The 12,465-nt window shown below is 46.2% G+C and overlaps 3 protein-coding genes across 3 annotated transcripts; all 3 read left to right on the forward strand.

The window, feature by feature from the left end:
• The first annotated feature begins 295 nt into the window (after positions 1-295).
• On the forward strand, positions 296-3,851 carry LOC120655289 (probable polygalacturonase). The gene is made up of 4 exons (XM_039933042.1): positions 296-1,164; positions 2,344-2,518; positions 2,808-2,878; positions 2,950-3,851. The coding sequence occupies exons 1-4, from the start codon at positions 708-710 to the stop codon at positions 3,582-3,584; spliced, it is 1,338 nt and encodes a 445-aa protein (XP_039788976.1). The 5' UTR covers positions 296-707; the 3' UTR covers positions 3,585-3,851.
• A 4,185-nt stretch (positions 3,852-8,036) lies between these two features.
• LOC120653344 (RING-H2 finger protein ATL74-like) lies at positions 8,037-8,887 on the forward strand. The gene has a single exon (XM_039931103.1). It carries the CDS (start codon positions 8,249-8,251, stop codon positions 8,885-8,887), a length of 639 nt encoding a protein of 212 aa, XP_039787037.1. The 5' UTR covers positions 8,037-8,248.
• A 1,187-nt stretch (positions 8,888-10,074) lies between these two features.
• LOC120653979 (E3 ubiquitin-protein ligase ATL6-like) lies at positions 10,075-11,092 on the forward strand. Its single transcript, XM_039931620.1, has one exon. It carries the CDS (start codon positions 10,144-10,146, stop codon positions 10,978-10,980), a length of 837 nt encoding a protein of 278 aa, XP_039787554.1. The 5' UTR covers positions 10,075-10,143; the 3' UTR covers positions 10,981-11,092.
• Positions 11,093-12,465: the final 1,373 nt, after the last annotated feature.

A 12,465-nucleotide genomic window follows, 5' to 3' on the forward strand; every position in this document is an offset into this window, starting at 1 on the left:
TCACTGCTCATAGTTACAAATGCTTCAAAAACAGGTGCACGCAGCTGAACCTGAACTAGGGCACTAAGATACTGCAGCTAGGTGTCCTCTTTAATGTGTAGTGCCAACAATGGCAGACTGAACTAGCTACAATTTGATAATTAAGATCCTTGTCAGATATTGGCTTGGACCTTGAAGTTTGGTATACATGCTAAACCCTGAGGGCAGCCACTCAAAGTGCTGAAATGGGGGCAGAGACACAACATATGGGTATGGTATGTCTGCCATGTACTCATATGTGCACCAACAAGATCTTCATAAAGTTGCACTGCATGCCAGAACAGAGCAGGGCTCTCTTCACAAGACACACATTCCTCTAATCCCCTCCCCTCTCCTCAGTCCCTCGCTCACTGAAAGCTGAAGAAAGTAGCTGGCCACTCCCTCGTGCATGCCACCAGCCACCCCCCACCCCTTCCCCTGGACGCATCTGCTTGGCGACGCCCGCGCCCTCCTTGGATTCTTGCACTTGGAGCTTCCCTTCTTCTACCTCCCGGCGTTCTCATCGCCCAGCCGATCGAGAGCGAGATCTGCATCGCTAGCTCGTCCCGGCCCGGCGCTTTCCTAGGGATCGCCACGCGCAGGGGGGGGGGGGGGAGCGAAAAAGCCCTTCTTGGAGCCCTCTGCTTGGCCTCTCCCTCTCTCGTGTTGCAAAGCTGCAGGCGGGCAGCATGGCCGCACCGCCGCTGCTGCTGCTGGTAGGCGCGCTGGCATTGCTAGCCCAGGAGCAGGTGGCGCGGTGCGACGCCGCGGCGACGTGCGTCGGCGTGGCCCCGGCGAAGCGCCGGCCCGAGGTGGTGTCCATCGCGGACTTCGGCGGCGTGGGCGACGGCCGGACGCTCAACACGTGGGCGTTCCGCAAGGCAGTGTACCGCATCCAGCACCGGCGGCGGCGCGGCGGCACCGAGCTGCGCGTGCCGGCGGGGACGTGGCTCACCGGCAGCTTCAACCTCACCAGCCACATGACGCTCTTCATCGCCAGGGGCGCCGTGCTCAAGGCCACGCGGGACGCCGCGGGGTGGCCGCTGGTGGAGCCGCTGCCGTCGTACGGACGGGGGCGGGAGCTGCCGGGGCCGAGGTACGCCAGCTTCATCAACGGCAACGGCCTCCGCGACGTCGTCATCACAGGTGAGGCTCAGCTCCTCTGCTCCGTGCGTGTCGCGCTGCTACTGTTTGCTCGTGAGTCCTGAATTCCTGAAGGTCGACGACACGAGGTCTCGTCGTCAGAGAAGACCGAAACAAACAATGCTACCGCAAAATGTCCACAAATCACAACGATGCATGGGAGTTTGTGACTTGTGAGCAAAGTAAAACCTAGCGCGAGCTGTTAACAAACTTACAATCTTCTAGGGTTCTATAAAAAATAAAACTAGACTGAGCACGGGAAACAGGGCAGGTTTGGTGGCACAAGTTCAGATGGGGATGCCCGATGTGGTACCACTGGTTAAAATATGTACTGGATCATATATAGCACTTTCAGCAGTGGCCTGTTAAAATATGTACTCATAGCACTTTCATCCACTAGTAGCTGCAGAGTGCAGAAACTAAATTGTACCATGCTGGCATACTGAATTGTTAAAGAAACCTAGACCTTGCTGAATCTTATGATGGACCTGCCATGGGTACAGCCTGTTGAATCTTGCTCAACACCCCTCTACATGTAAACAGTATAGTCGTTCTTGTTGTAGTGACAGTTGCCGTGGTCGTTGTTGTTGTTTAGTTGCCTACCCCTTTGTAAGGTTTTGTATTGGTCCAGTCTAGGTATCCGTTTTTTTTAAAAAAAATATATAATACGCAACTCTTGCTTAGTTTTTTAAATAAGCATTATTACTTGGGAGCATTTGTACAAGGTTGTTTGGTTGCCCGCCATGTTTTGCCACCCCAAATGGGCAGCTGCCACACATTTTCTAGTTCCTAAATCCTAACAACAGCTTTTCTTACCACAAGTGTGGTGTGAGATTTCAGTACCTAAGTTATAGTTGGATGTATCTCTTGAGTGGCGTAAAACTTAGGAGTATGTTTGTTGCTCAAAACTGTCAGTCAAATCTGTTACCAGGACAGGACCTGAACTCTTGGGTCTCTATTCTCAACTGCATCCAGAACAAGTTGAACCATCTAAAATGTAGCATCTTCGGACACCACCGATGACGGATCACTCTTCGTGCAGATGGTTGCACCAGAAGGGTTGTTGAAATTTGATGCACCATAATCTTCTTTCGCGACCGTGCCTGAGTGCGCATTTCATTAAATTGATGCACCATAATCAGTGTCTCAATTTGCGATGTCCCCCTTGTTTTTGCATATCAGGTGACAAGGGAGTCATCGACGGGCAAGGTGAGGTGTGGTGGAACATGTGGAGGCAGAGGACTCTTCAGCACACCAGGCCCAACCTTGTGGAGTTCATGCATTCCACTGGCATTCACATCTCCAACATCGTCCTCAAGAACTCACCCTTCTGGAACATCCATCCTGTTTACTGCGAGTAAGCTCAGTCAATACAATCATCCACCTAGCTACCTGTAAATAGAAATGTTTTTTTTCCTTTTCAGTAATCCAATCAGTGTGGTTCTGGAGACAGAGTAGATATTCAGAGTTTCAGACTTGCACGAACACCCTCTGTGAGCAAAGAAGAATAAAAAAATTCAGTAAAATTCATGACCGAAATTAATTATGAATCCTGCATCAATGATACCAAAACTCACGATTTCAGTTCCATACTTAACCATTACCATGTAGAATGAAACACTGACGCTACGCCTTTCTTCTTTCAGCAATGTGGTCGTGACCAACATGATGATCTTGGCACCACACGACTCCCCAAACACAGATGGAGTCGACCCAGGTATGCTGTCCATCTCGTGGAAAGGTGCACTGATTCATTTGCAATAACAAGGCAGCTGCATCCTGGCGCAGATTCCAGCACCAACGTGTGCATCGAGGACTCGTACATCTCAACCGGCGACGACCTCGTGGCGATCAAGAGCGGCTGGGACGAGTACGGGATCGCCTACGGGCGGCCGAGCTCCGGCATCACCATCCGCCGCGTGCGGGGCTCGTCCCCGTTCAGCGGCATCGCCATCGGCAGCGAGGCCTCCGGCGGCGTGCGCGACGTCCTCGTGGAGGACTGCAGCATCTTCAACAGCGGCTACGGCATCCACATCAAGACCAACGTCGGCCGCGGCGGCTACATCCGGAACGTCACCGTCGACAACGTGCGCATGAGCGGCGTGCGCAGCGGCGTCCGCATCGCCGGCGACGTCGGCGACCACCCCGACGGCCGGTTCAGCCAGCTCGCCGTGCCGACGGTGGACGCCGTGCGGATCCGGAACGTGTGGGGCGTCGGCGTCCAGCAGCCGGGGTCCCTGGAGGGGATCAGGAACTCGCCGTTCACGCGGATCTGCCTCTCCAACGTCAAGCTCTTCGGGTGGAGGAGCGGCGCGGCGTGGAGGTGCCGGGACGTGCGCGGCGGCGCGCTTGGGGTGCACCCGTCGCCGTGCGCCGAGCTCGCCACCAGCTTCGCGTCGGCTGCAGGGTCCTGCAGCTATTAGTGCTTAACCCGGCTGGCAGGATGCTGAATCTCTGCTCTGTTTTTCTTTAGCTTGGGCTTGTGTTTTAGTTGTGTTAGAGATTCATGTCCTGGGATCACCTTATTAGGCTTTCTGCTAATTGTTCAGGGAACCTTAGATATAATTTGGTAGTAGTATAATGCTCAGCTGCTGTGTGCTTAATCTGATGCCAAGTGCAAACATGTGTCGTGAACTGATGGTAAGTTACTCTGAATGATTAAGGAAACCTTGGGTGGGAGCTTAACCTCATACTTTTGACCAAATCAAAGGGTAAACATGCACCTTCTTTTCATGTTAGTTTTTTTCAGGTTGATGGTACTAACTACTAAGGGTAAGGTGTGCAGGAGTGTTATACAACTTGTTAGACTTTTGCAATGACGGCTTAAAAGAACAAGGAAAATGACACTTGCAATGCTCTGGTTCAGTAGATAAAATAAAATAGAACTGGGCAAGCATCATTTGTGCTAGTTACGAGTTCTACCTCTTATATTGTTAAAAGTATCAATGTAACTGTTGGAACACGAGTTTGCCGAGTCTTTTTTTTTATAAAGAGTTTGCCGAGTCTACATCGCTGCCCAGGTCCTACGCAATGCCACATCTACCGGCCCTGTGCATGCAATGGATCACATCTGCTCTCCGTAGTTTCAGCTTTGCCTAGTGCGTGGCTTTCCCAACCGCTCATGTAGCATTCCATCCGCATGTACTTTGCCTATATATCTAGGTCATTGTGATCCATACAAGTCAGACATTCAGTTTCTACATGGTAATCAGAGCATAGGTTTGTTTCCTTCCAAATTTTTTCGCTTCGCGATCATGAATGACACCTCCGCCGCAGCCACCAATGCCTCCCCGGCCGCACTCAACAATGCCTCCGCCGCCGCCTTTGTCTTCCGCGGCTTCTTCGTCTTCTTCCTTTTCCAATTCCACTCAAAGTGTGAGCATCAAGAGCCTTATCCCCATTACTCTCGATATGCAATCCACCTGCTGTAGTCGTTTGAAGAATCCAATCTTTCCACATCGTGCTTGGTCGGTACAATAATCTTTGTGCTCACATTAACACGGATGAGTGCACCACACGACCCAGCCTAGGTATAGGCCGATTTTAACGACGTCATGTGGCTACACAGTACCCTCGCCGACGATTTGATGGACATAGTGATGTCCAAGAACCCCACCTTGCGCTCAGTCTAGACGAAGATCGAAACCTTCTTCAACGCGAACAAGCCAAATTGTGCCGTTCACTTGGAGGCTGAGTCACTTGAATGGCGTGACTCAGCTTGTTGGTGTTGAAGAAGGCTTCAATCTTCATCCAGACCGAGCATGCCGTGGGGTTCTCAGACATCACCATGTCCATAAGATTGTCGGCAAGGGTGGAATGCAGCCACATGACGACGGTGAGATCAGCTTGCACATAGTCTGGGTCGGTGGTGCGCTCATCTGTGTCAATGTGAGCACAAAGATTGTACTGACCAAGCACAGTGCTGATGAAGAGATTCTCCAAACAATGATAACAGGTGGAGTTCATATAAAGAATGTTAACACCGGATTTTGGCTGATGAAACCTATAAAATCAGAAAATGAATAATCCGATAAAAACATGATGGGTATTTTAATATTTTCTTTCATCTAGATATCTAGTGTTAATTATATGGTTCAACCAGATGTCAATTGGTTCAGGTTTGTACCCCTACCATTGTAAGTAAGATCAATCTCTCGATCAGATATCAATACAATTTTTTCGTAGTTCAACGCCAAACTCTAGAAGTAGGAGCAATGTAATTTTCTCACCGTGAGTTGTTCTGCAAGCTGGATTGTATTATCTTGATCTCCAATTTGTCTATTCTTGTCATATACTGCAAAGCTCCAGTTCGACCTCTCACTAGATCTAATAGAAACACAGTTATCTTAGCCTTGTTTAGATCTATTGGCATGTATCTTACTATTACTAATTGGAGGCTAAAGGAGCCTCCACGTGAAGCCACCTAGGATCCTAAGTGGACACTCTAAAAAACTAGAAAAATCCTATAAATTCTCACAAAAATCAGAAACATCCAACCATCAATCCAACAGCTCTAATTATAATAACCATCGGATCTGTTATCTTTTCTAATAAATTACCCACCTTTGTCATTATGAAAATAGACTAAAGGAATATCCTAACATGTATCTAAATTACCCACCTCAGCCATTATGAAAATAGATTAAAGTAACTCCCTAAACATGTATCTAAATTACCCACCTTTGCCATTATAAAAAACTCTAAAGTAACCCCTAATCTTTGTGTAAATTTCCCACCTATGCTATTATAAAATAATACAAATACACCCTAAATTTGCATATAAATTATCCAATTATGTCATTATTGTTACAAGTTAAATTACTTCTAAATCTGAATCTAAATTATATAATTATAATGAAATATTAAAGTGCACCAATGTAAAAATCTAAATTACTGTTTCTATCATTATCAACATATTATTTATATGAAAATACTACCCACGACATATGTCACCATATATTCATGTATGGTGGAAGAGATAAGAATACAAATTCACAAATAAATAGTTTAACTAAATATATATCGAATACATACGGAGGTGTGATGTAAAATAAAATCTACTGTAACTAAGATAATGATAAATATATATTTTAGAGTATGTGTTAGAATATTTAATAAATGAAAAAGAATGTGAGATAGATAATTATAATTATTGATCTTATTCTTATATTAATTTTAATTAGCTCGTGTGGAAGCACGAGTTGACAGACTAGTCTATTGAATCCGTTGCTTAGCTACTAACAAAAGATTGAGTTATTTAATAATTGCATCGGATTAGTTCTCATCAGCCGATATTTTCTTGTCTTGGCCTTATTTAAACTTTTATTGCACTTATATTCTGTCAAACTTAGATTCATCTGTTTGTAGCTTTTAATTTATCACCTTGCTACCATTATTGTCTCGGTTAGGTCCAATCTAATTGATGGTGCCAGTAGATAAATTGTTATATATTTGTTGGTTCTTTTTGCGGTAAGATAAATGTTCAATATATAGTTGCTCCATTCTCCTCGGACCACTGGCCGATAGCTTGTGCTTCATTGTCAGCCGATAGGCAAACGGCGCCAGGAGGAGCCGATTGGCTCAGATTTTGAAAAGATGATCTTTACCTTATCAGTTAAATCGTTAAATTGAAATGTCCCAAACATCAGGAAGCTAACAACCTGCCCTAGGGTAGAGTAAAATAAATCTCCCGAACTGGTAAGTGGCGCATGAGAAATCGTCGTCGACGGATCCATTTTTCGCGTCAACACAAAAGTTTACCGAGGCTGCGGCGTTGCCCAGGCCTCCACGACACCACATCTACGTGTGGCTTTCTCCACCGCTCATGTAACATTCCATACGCATGTACGAGGCCATTGTGATCAATACAGATCAGGCATTCAGTTTCTACAACAACTATATATTTCTAAAAAGTTTTGACAAACATGCTTCTATTGACAACCTGTACAAAAAAAAACACTCTTCTAGCAAAATTAAAGAACACACTCTTGAGAATCAAAATCACAAAACTACACTTTACTATCACTCCACGCCACGAAATTTCCATTTACACTGGTATTTGCACCGAGAGACTAACACCTTTATGGCAGTAAAATGTATGTATAGTTTTGTTGTTTAAAAAAGAACGAACAGGCACAAACGTGTAGTTTCATGACATGAGCTAGCCAAGAAAATGATGCTTTTTGTGGACTGAAAATAAAATTGGGAACTGGTTCCAGGAATAAAACGTGTAGCTAGCTCTTTGACAATGTACTTGATATATTATTATTTATGTTTATTCGTGTGAGTTTGTTTAAGAGCAACTCCCAAAGATTGATTTTCTCCTTTCTCATCTTATAGGGGAATCCCCCATCACAATTTTAGCTTATTGGGGAGATGTGCTCCAACAGATTTGATTTTTCTCTTTCCCCTTTAATTCATGAGTTGTCAGGATCTTCTCATGCATGTGGATCTTATGATTAGGAAAGAATGAATAGAAAGGGAGAAAAAAAGGGAGAAGGTGAAATTCCCCTTTAAAAAGGAGAGAGGGGAGGGAAATAAAGGGGAAAAAGGAAAGGGAAAATCAATCTGTTGGAGCTAAATTTTTTTCCCTAAATCTTCTTCCTTTATAGCTAAAGAGTGAAAAGGAGAAAGAGGAAAATCAATCTGTTAGAGTTGCTCGCTCCTCTTCAGCTGCCATTACCATCTGGAAAGCCAAAAGGGTCATGCAAACGCAATTCCTATAGCCGGCGGCATCTGGACGCCGCGGACCCAACACGCCACGCCCGTAGGTCTCGATCACTTCCGGTGTTGTACCTTGCGGTGGTTTATTATTAAATAACGCCCTCAATATTCAACTATTCATTTCAGATAAACTAACACATTCGCAACGAAAAGATTATCACTACTAGTAGTTGATTGTTTACTTAATAAATTATTAGCTCGATCTTACAAAATTGACCATGCTGCAGCTGTGGCGACTCTCCATGCCGAACACTATAAATCGGGGCGAAAATAATGATCCTTCACGGCGCGGCACTCCATACTGATTCAAGGCAGCTGACTCCTCCCAGTCCCAGGTGGCCACGTCCCAGCAGCAAGCTCGACCATGCTCAACTTGTACCCGAGGCTCCAGCTCCAGGCGAGCTCCGCCGCCGACGAGAGCAACGACGACGTCGACGCCGACGGCTACAGCGCCTTCTACGGCTACGGCATCGCCGCCGTGTGCGTGACCATCTTCGTGTTCTGCGTGCTCGTCTCCACCGTCAGCGTCGGGAAGGCGCTCGCCTTCGCCGCCCTGGCCGCGGTGCTGCTCGGCGCCGCCGGCTGCTTCGCGCCCAGGGGGTGGTTCCGTCCGAGCGGGCGGGGCCAGGGCGCGGAGCTGCAGGTCGTCGTCACGGTCGCGGCGGGCGCCGCGCGGCCGGGCTACCCGTGCGCTCAGGTGGACGCGCCGCCGGCGTTCGCGTTCCGGTGCCCGCTCGAGGAGGGCGGCGGCGCGGGTGAGGCGGCGAGCTCCGTGGTGTGCTCGGTGTGCCTGGAGGACGTGCGCGGCGGCGAGATGGTGCGGCAGGTGCCGGCGTGCAGGCACGTCTTTCACGTGGGGTGCATCGACATGTGGCTGCACTCAAACCGGACGTGCCCGATGTGCCGCTGCGTGGTCTCGCCGCCGGCGAAGGCGACACCGACAGGCGCTGCAGCCGAGGAGGCGCCGGAGCTCTCTGATGATCATGAGTTGCCGCCGGTGTAACTAGCTTAGTGTGGTACATGTACATATGCCATGCATGATACTATGAGCGATGCGGTTGTGCGTGTGCAAGGTTTATGTACAATTGTATATTAATTAGCTCATACTCCCTCCGTTCTTAAATATATGACACCATTGACTTTTTTTCTTCGTTTCACTATTCGTCTTTTCTACAAATATTTATGCAAATAGCCAAATCTTCAAGTTAGATTCAAGAGACTCTTGATAATAGACGTAAAGATACTCATTTCATTTCATTTAACTAACTGATTAATTAAATATTATTGGTCAAAGTTGAAGAAAAAAGTCAACGGTGTCATATAAAAAAGAACGGAGGGAGTACTTGACAGTGTACAGTCCGATGATTATTATTTTATTTTCAGTTACTATTCCTTCCTTTGTAAATGCGTGATATCTTGGACACACATCAACATGATCTCAAATGTAATTATGACACTATTTTTTAAATCAAAATGATACCTAAAATACTATACTATGATTCTTTTCCAAAAACTAAATTACTTTTTGAGACAAGGGGACAATACAGAATGTTTTTTCTTATATATGGCCAAAAGTTGGGAAGTACGAGAATGTAATATTTAAAGATGATTTTTGGTAGGAAGGGTTTCATCTCTGGTCCGAAAATGGCAACGAATGGAGACAAGAGGCAACGAAGACAACAGGGGTATTGTCACCAGAAAATTTCCTATATGCCATTGAAAATTTAACCTATCTCTTGCATGGAGGACCCAAGATGCAGTCCCCTGATCAAGGTCTAGTGATGGATTGAACTATTTTTGACGGCGTAAGGTCTATTTTTTGTCAAAAATATCATCCAATGGCAAGTAAGGGATCAAGTTAAATTATCAGTGGCACTGAAGTGGTGATCTAAATTTTAAGGGCATAGAAAGGATGAGTTAAATTTTTTCAAATGGTATATAGAGAATTTTCTCTATTATCACTTGCGGAGTGCCGAGGACAGGTGGCGACCAGTAGTATTATTATTCAGTTGACCAGATTGTGCCATTGCTGACCTGGCATATGCCGCCGTACTTCTACACTGCACGGCAACGCGTCGCCGTCGAACATTCTCCGTCGCTCTCCATGCTGTCAACAAAATCATTTACCATCCCACGGCGAGGCCCCTCCATCTCCATAATAAAAATTAGCAGACGGCGGGCGCCTGAAACTTGACCGGAGTTGACGCCTCCCGTCAAACAACCACCGTATTTCTCTGCCCCGCCGCCGGCGCTCTCCACATGAGAACGCCGTCGCCCCTTGAGCGCGCTGATCCACGGCCTCCGGCGATGCCTATTAATTTCTTCCCGCCGCGCACCAGGCAGCACAGCAGCGCGACTCACGAGTGGCAAGCAAGTGCGAGCGAACAAGAGTGCACATCGAGATCCCTCCTCGACGGAGCAAGCTTCTTTCTAGTGATCATCATGCCGACCCTGCTCTCCGCGAGGTCACGCCCCACCAGCGGCGTCGGCGGCGGTGCGGGGCCCGGGAACCGCGCGTGCTACGCCATCGCGGGCTGCGCGGTGGCGCTGCTCCTGTTCTGCGCCCTCGCCGCCTCCGTAAGCGTCTGGATGGCGTTCGCGTTCGGCGGCCTTGCCCTGGTCGCCTTCGCCGTCGCCGGCTGCGTCGAGTCAGGGGGCGCGCGCGTCGGCCCGAGCGCCGCCGAGAGCGAGGCCGAGGCCGCGGCCGTGGATGCCGCGCGGGCGCGGCGCCGGTTCGGGATGCCCAAGGCCGCGATCGACGCGCTGCCGACGTTCGCCTACACGCCTGAAGGCGCCGATCAGGGCGGCGACGGCGGCGGCGACCTCGAGTCCGGGGCGGCGGCCGGCGGCGAGCAGTGCCCGGTGTGCCTGGAGGACGTCGAGGCCGGCGAGATGGTGCGGCAGCTGCCGGCGTGCAAGCACCTCTTCCACGTGGGGTGCATCGACATGTGGCTGGAGTCTCACCGGACGTGCCCGGTGTGCCGGTGCAACCTCTTGCGATCGCAGCGGAAAGTTGCTGCAGTAAAAGCTGCTGCTGCTGCGGCGGCGGCTGCTGAAGAGGAACAGCCGGCTGAAGATGCCTTGCCACCGGTGTAGACTTCTTGCGGCGCGTGCATATCAAAGCTTATTTTAGCCTTAGATTAGAGGTGACACAAATTTTCTCTGCACATAGCACGTAGAATTTCATATATGTACTCAAAGCATAATTATTGCCCAGCAGTTAGCTTTGAAGTACAATTGTATATATTTCTTCATTTGTTAAAAAATATTGGTTTCACAATAGTTAGACCCTGTTTGTTTCCATCAGCTTTTTTTAGTCCCTGTCACATCAAAAGAAATCTTACCATTTAGGAATATCAAATAAAATTTATTTTTAAAACCTTTTTGACAGATGTGTGCTAATTTGCGAGACGAATCTGATGAGCCTAATTAATTCATGATTTGTTACAATGATGCTACAGTAACCATCCGCTAATTACGAATTAATATACCTCATTAGATTCGTCTCGCAATTTAGCCCCAGGGTTCTGCAGTTAGTTTTGTAATCAAACTTTATTTAATATTAATAAATATCAAGATTCTCTTGAATGTGACATAGTCTAAAGTTTAGCCTCTGGAACAAACAACCGAGCTGTACTTTTTTTTTGGTGAACCAACTCGCACAATAATGCATCAACATACATTCTTTTTATGGTGCTTTAAAAGGTATACTGCCAACTATAACACGAGAAGTTGTCGGCGCAACTTTCACCCTCAAACTAGCACTAGCATGATAGAATGATTTTCGACCTCTAACTGCGAAACCGGATAACGGAGTCATTCAACTATTGAAACTGAATAAAATTTGGTCCCTTAGGTGGTTTATATTTTTAAATTAGAATTCTAGCTTATTTGGAAAGTTCAAAAGTATTTCATTTTAAATTGGAAAAATATGAAATATGTACCAAAAAATTTCAAAAAATTAACCTATCTATTAGTTCTCTTTGTGGATCTAATTTATTCAAAAATAATAGGTATAACCACAAATAAAAAATATTAAAAATTGAAATAAATTGGACCCACATAATTGACAGATAGAGTGTTTATACATGGTTTCACTTTTAGAAAAATGTTGGTCTAGTTTTGTACTTTTCTAATTTAGAATGAATTACTTATATTTTTATTAAAGTTGTTTTTTTTGTAAATTTCACCTTTGAAACAAAAAGAGGGGAACTCGATTTCAACTGTTGGATGGCCATCGTTGTTATCCAGTTTTGTAGCTAAAGGTTCAAACTTAGACTTTTGTATGTGACATCTGAAGAGTGTAAACTGATCTTTTCCCTTATGCACAAGTTGTACTATCTTTCTTAGTGGATACTTTTTGTGGCAACTTTTATTTTACATGCTATGCACGTAAGTCGATACTTACGTACTGACAACTTATATGTATATATTGTAGCAACTACTTCAATAATATTAAACCTAAATTTACATATAAGTTGTTACTAGTGTATAAGTTAATATACAAACTATCATAAAAATAAAAGTTTTCATGTAAAATAAAAGTTGCATGAAAACTGAATCTGTTATACACTTGAGTTA

Source organism: Panicum virgatum, chromosome 1N (genome assembly GCF_016808335.1).
Source record: "Panicum virgatum strain AP13 chromosome 1N, P.virgatum_v5, whole genome shotgun sequence".
NCBI classification, from domain to species: Eukaryota; Viridiplantae; Streptophyta; class Magnoliopsida; order Poales; family Poaceae; genus Panicum; species Panicum virgatum.

Bases quoted from the DNA above. Each gene is read 5' to 3' on its own strand.
- LOC120653979 (XM_039931620.1), top strand. From the start codon at position 10,144: ATGAGAACGCCGTCGCCCCTTGAGCGCGCTGATCCACGGCCTCCGGCG.
- LOC120655289 (XM_039933042.1), top strand. From the start codon at position 708: ATGGCCGCACCGCCGCTGCTGCTGCTGGTAGGCGCGCTGGCATTGCTA. The intron at 1,165-2,343 runs GTGAGGCTCAGC...TTTGCATATCAG, and splicing joins CCGCGACGTCGTCATCACAG to GTGACAAGGGAGTCATCGAC. The intron at 2,879-2,949 runs GTATGCTGTCCA...ATCCTGGCGCAG, and splicing joins CACAGATGGAGTCGACCCAG to ATTCCAGCACCAACGTGTGC.
- LOC120653344 (XM_039931103.1), top strand. From the start codon at position 8,249: ATGCTCAACTTGTACCCGAGGCTCCAGCTCCAGGCGAGCTCCGCCGCC.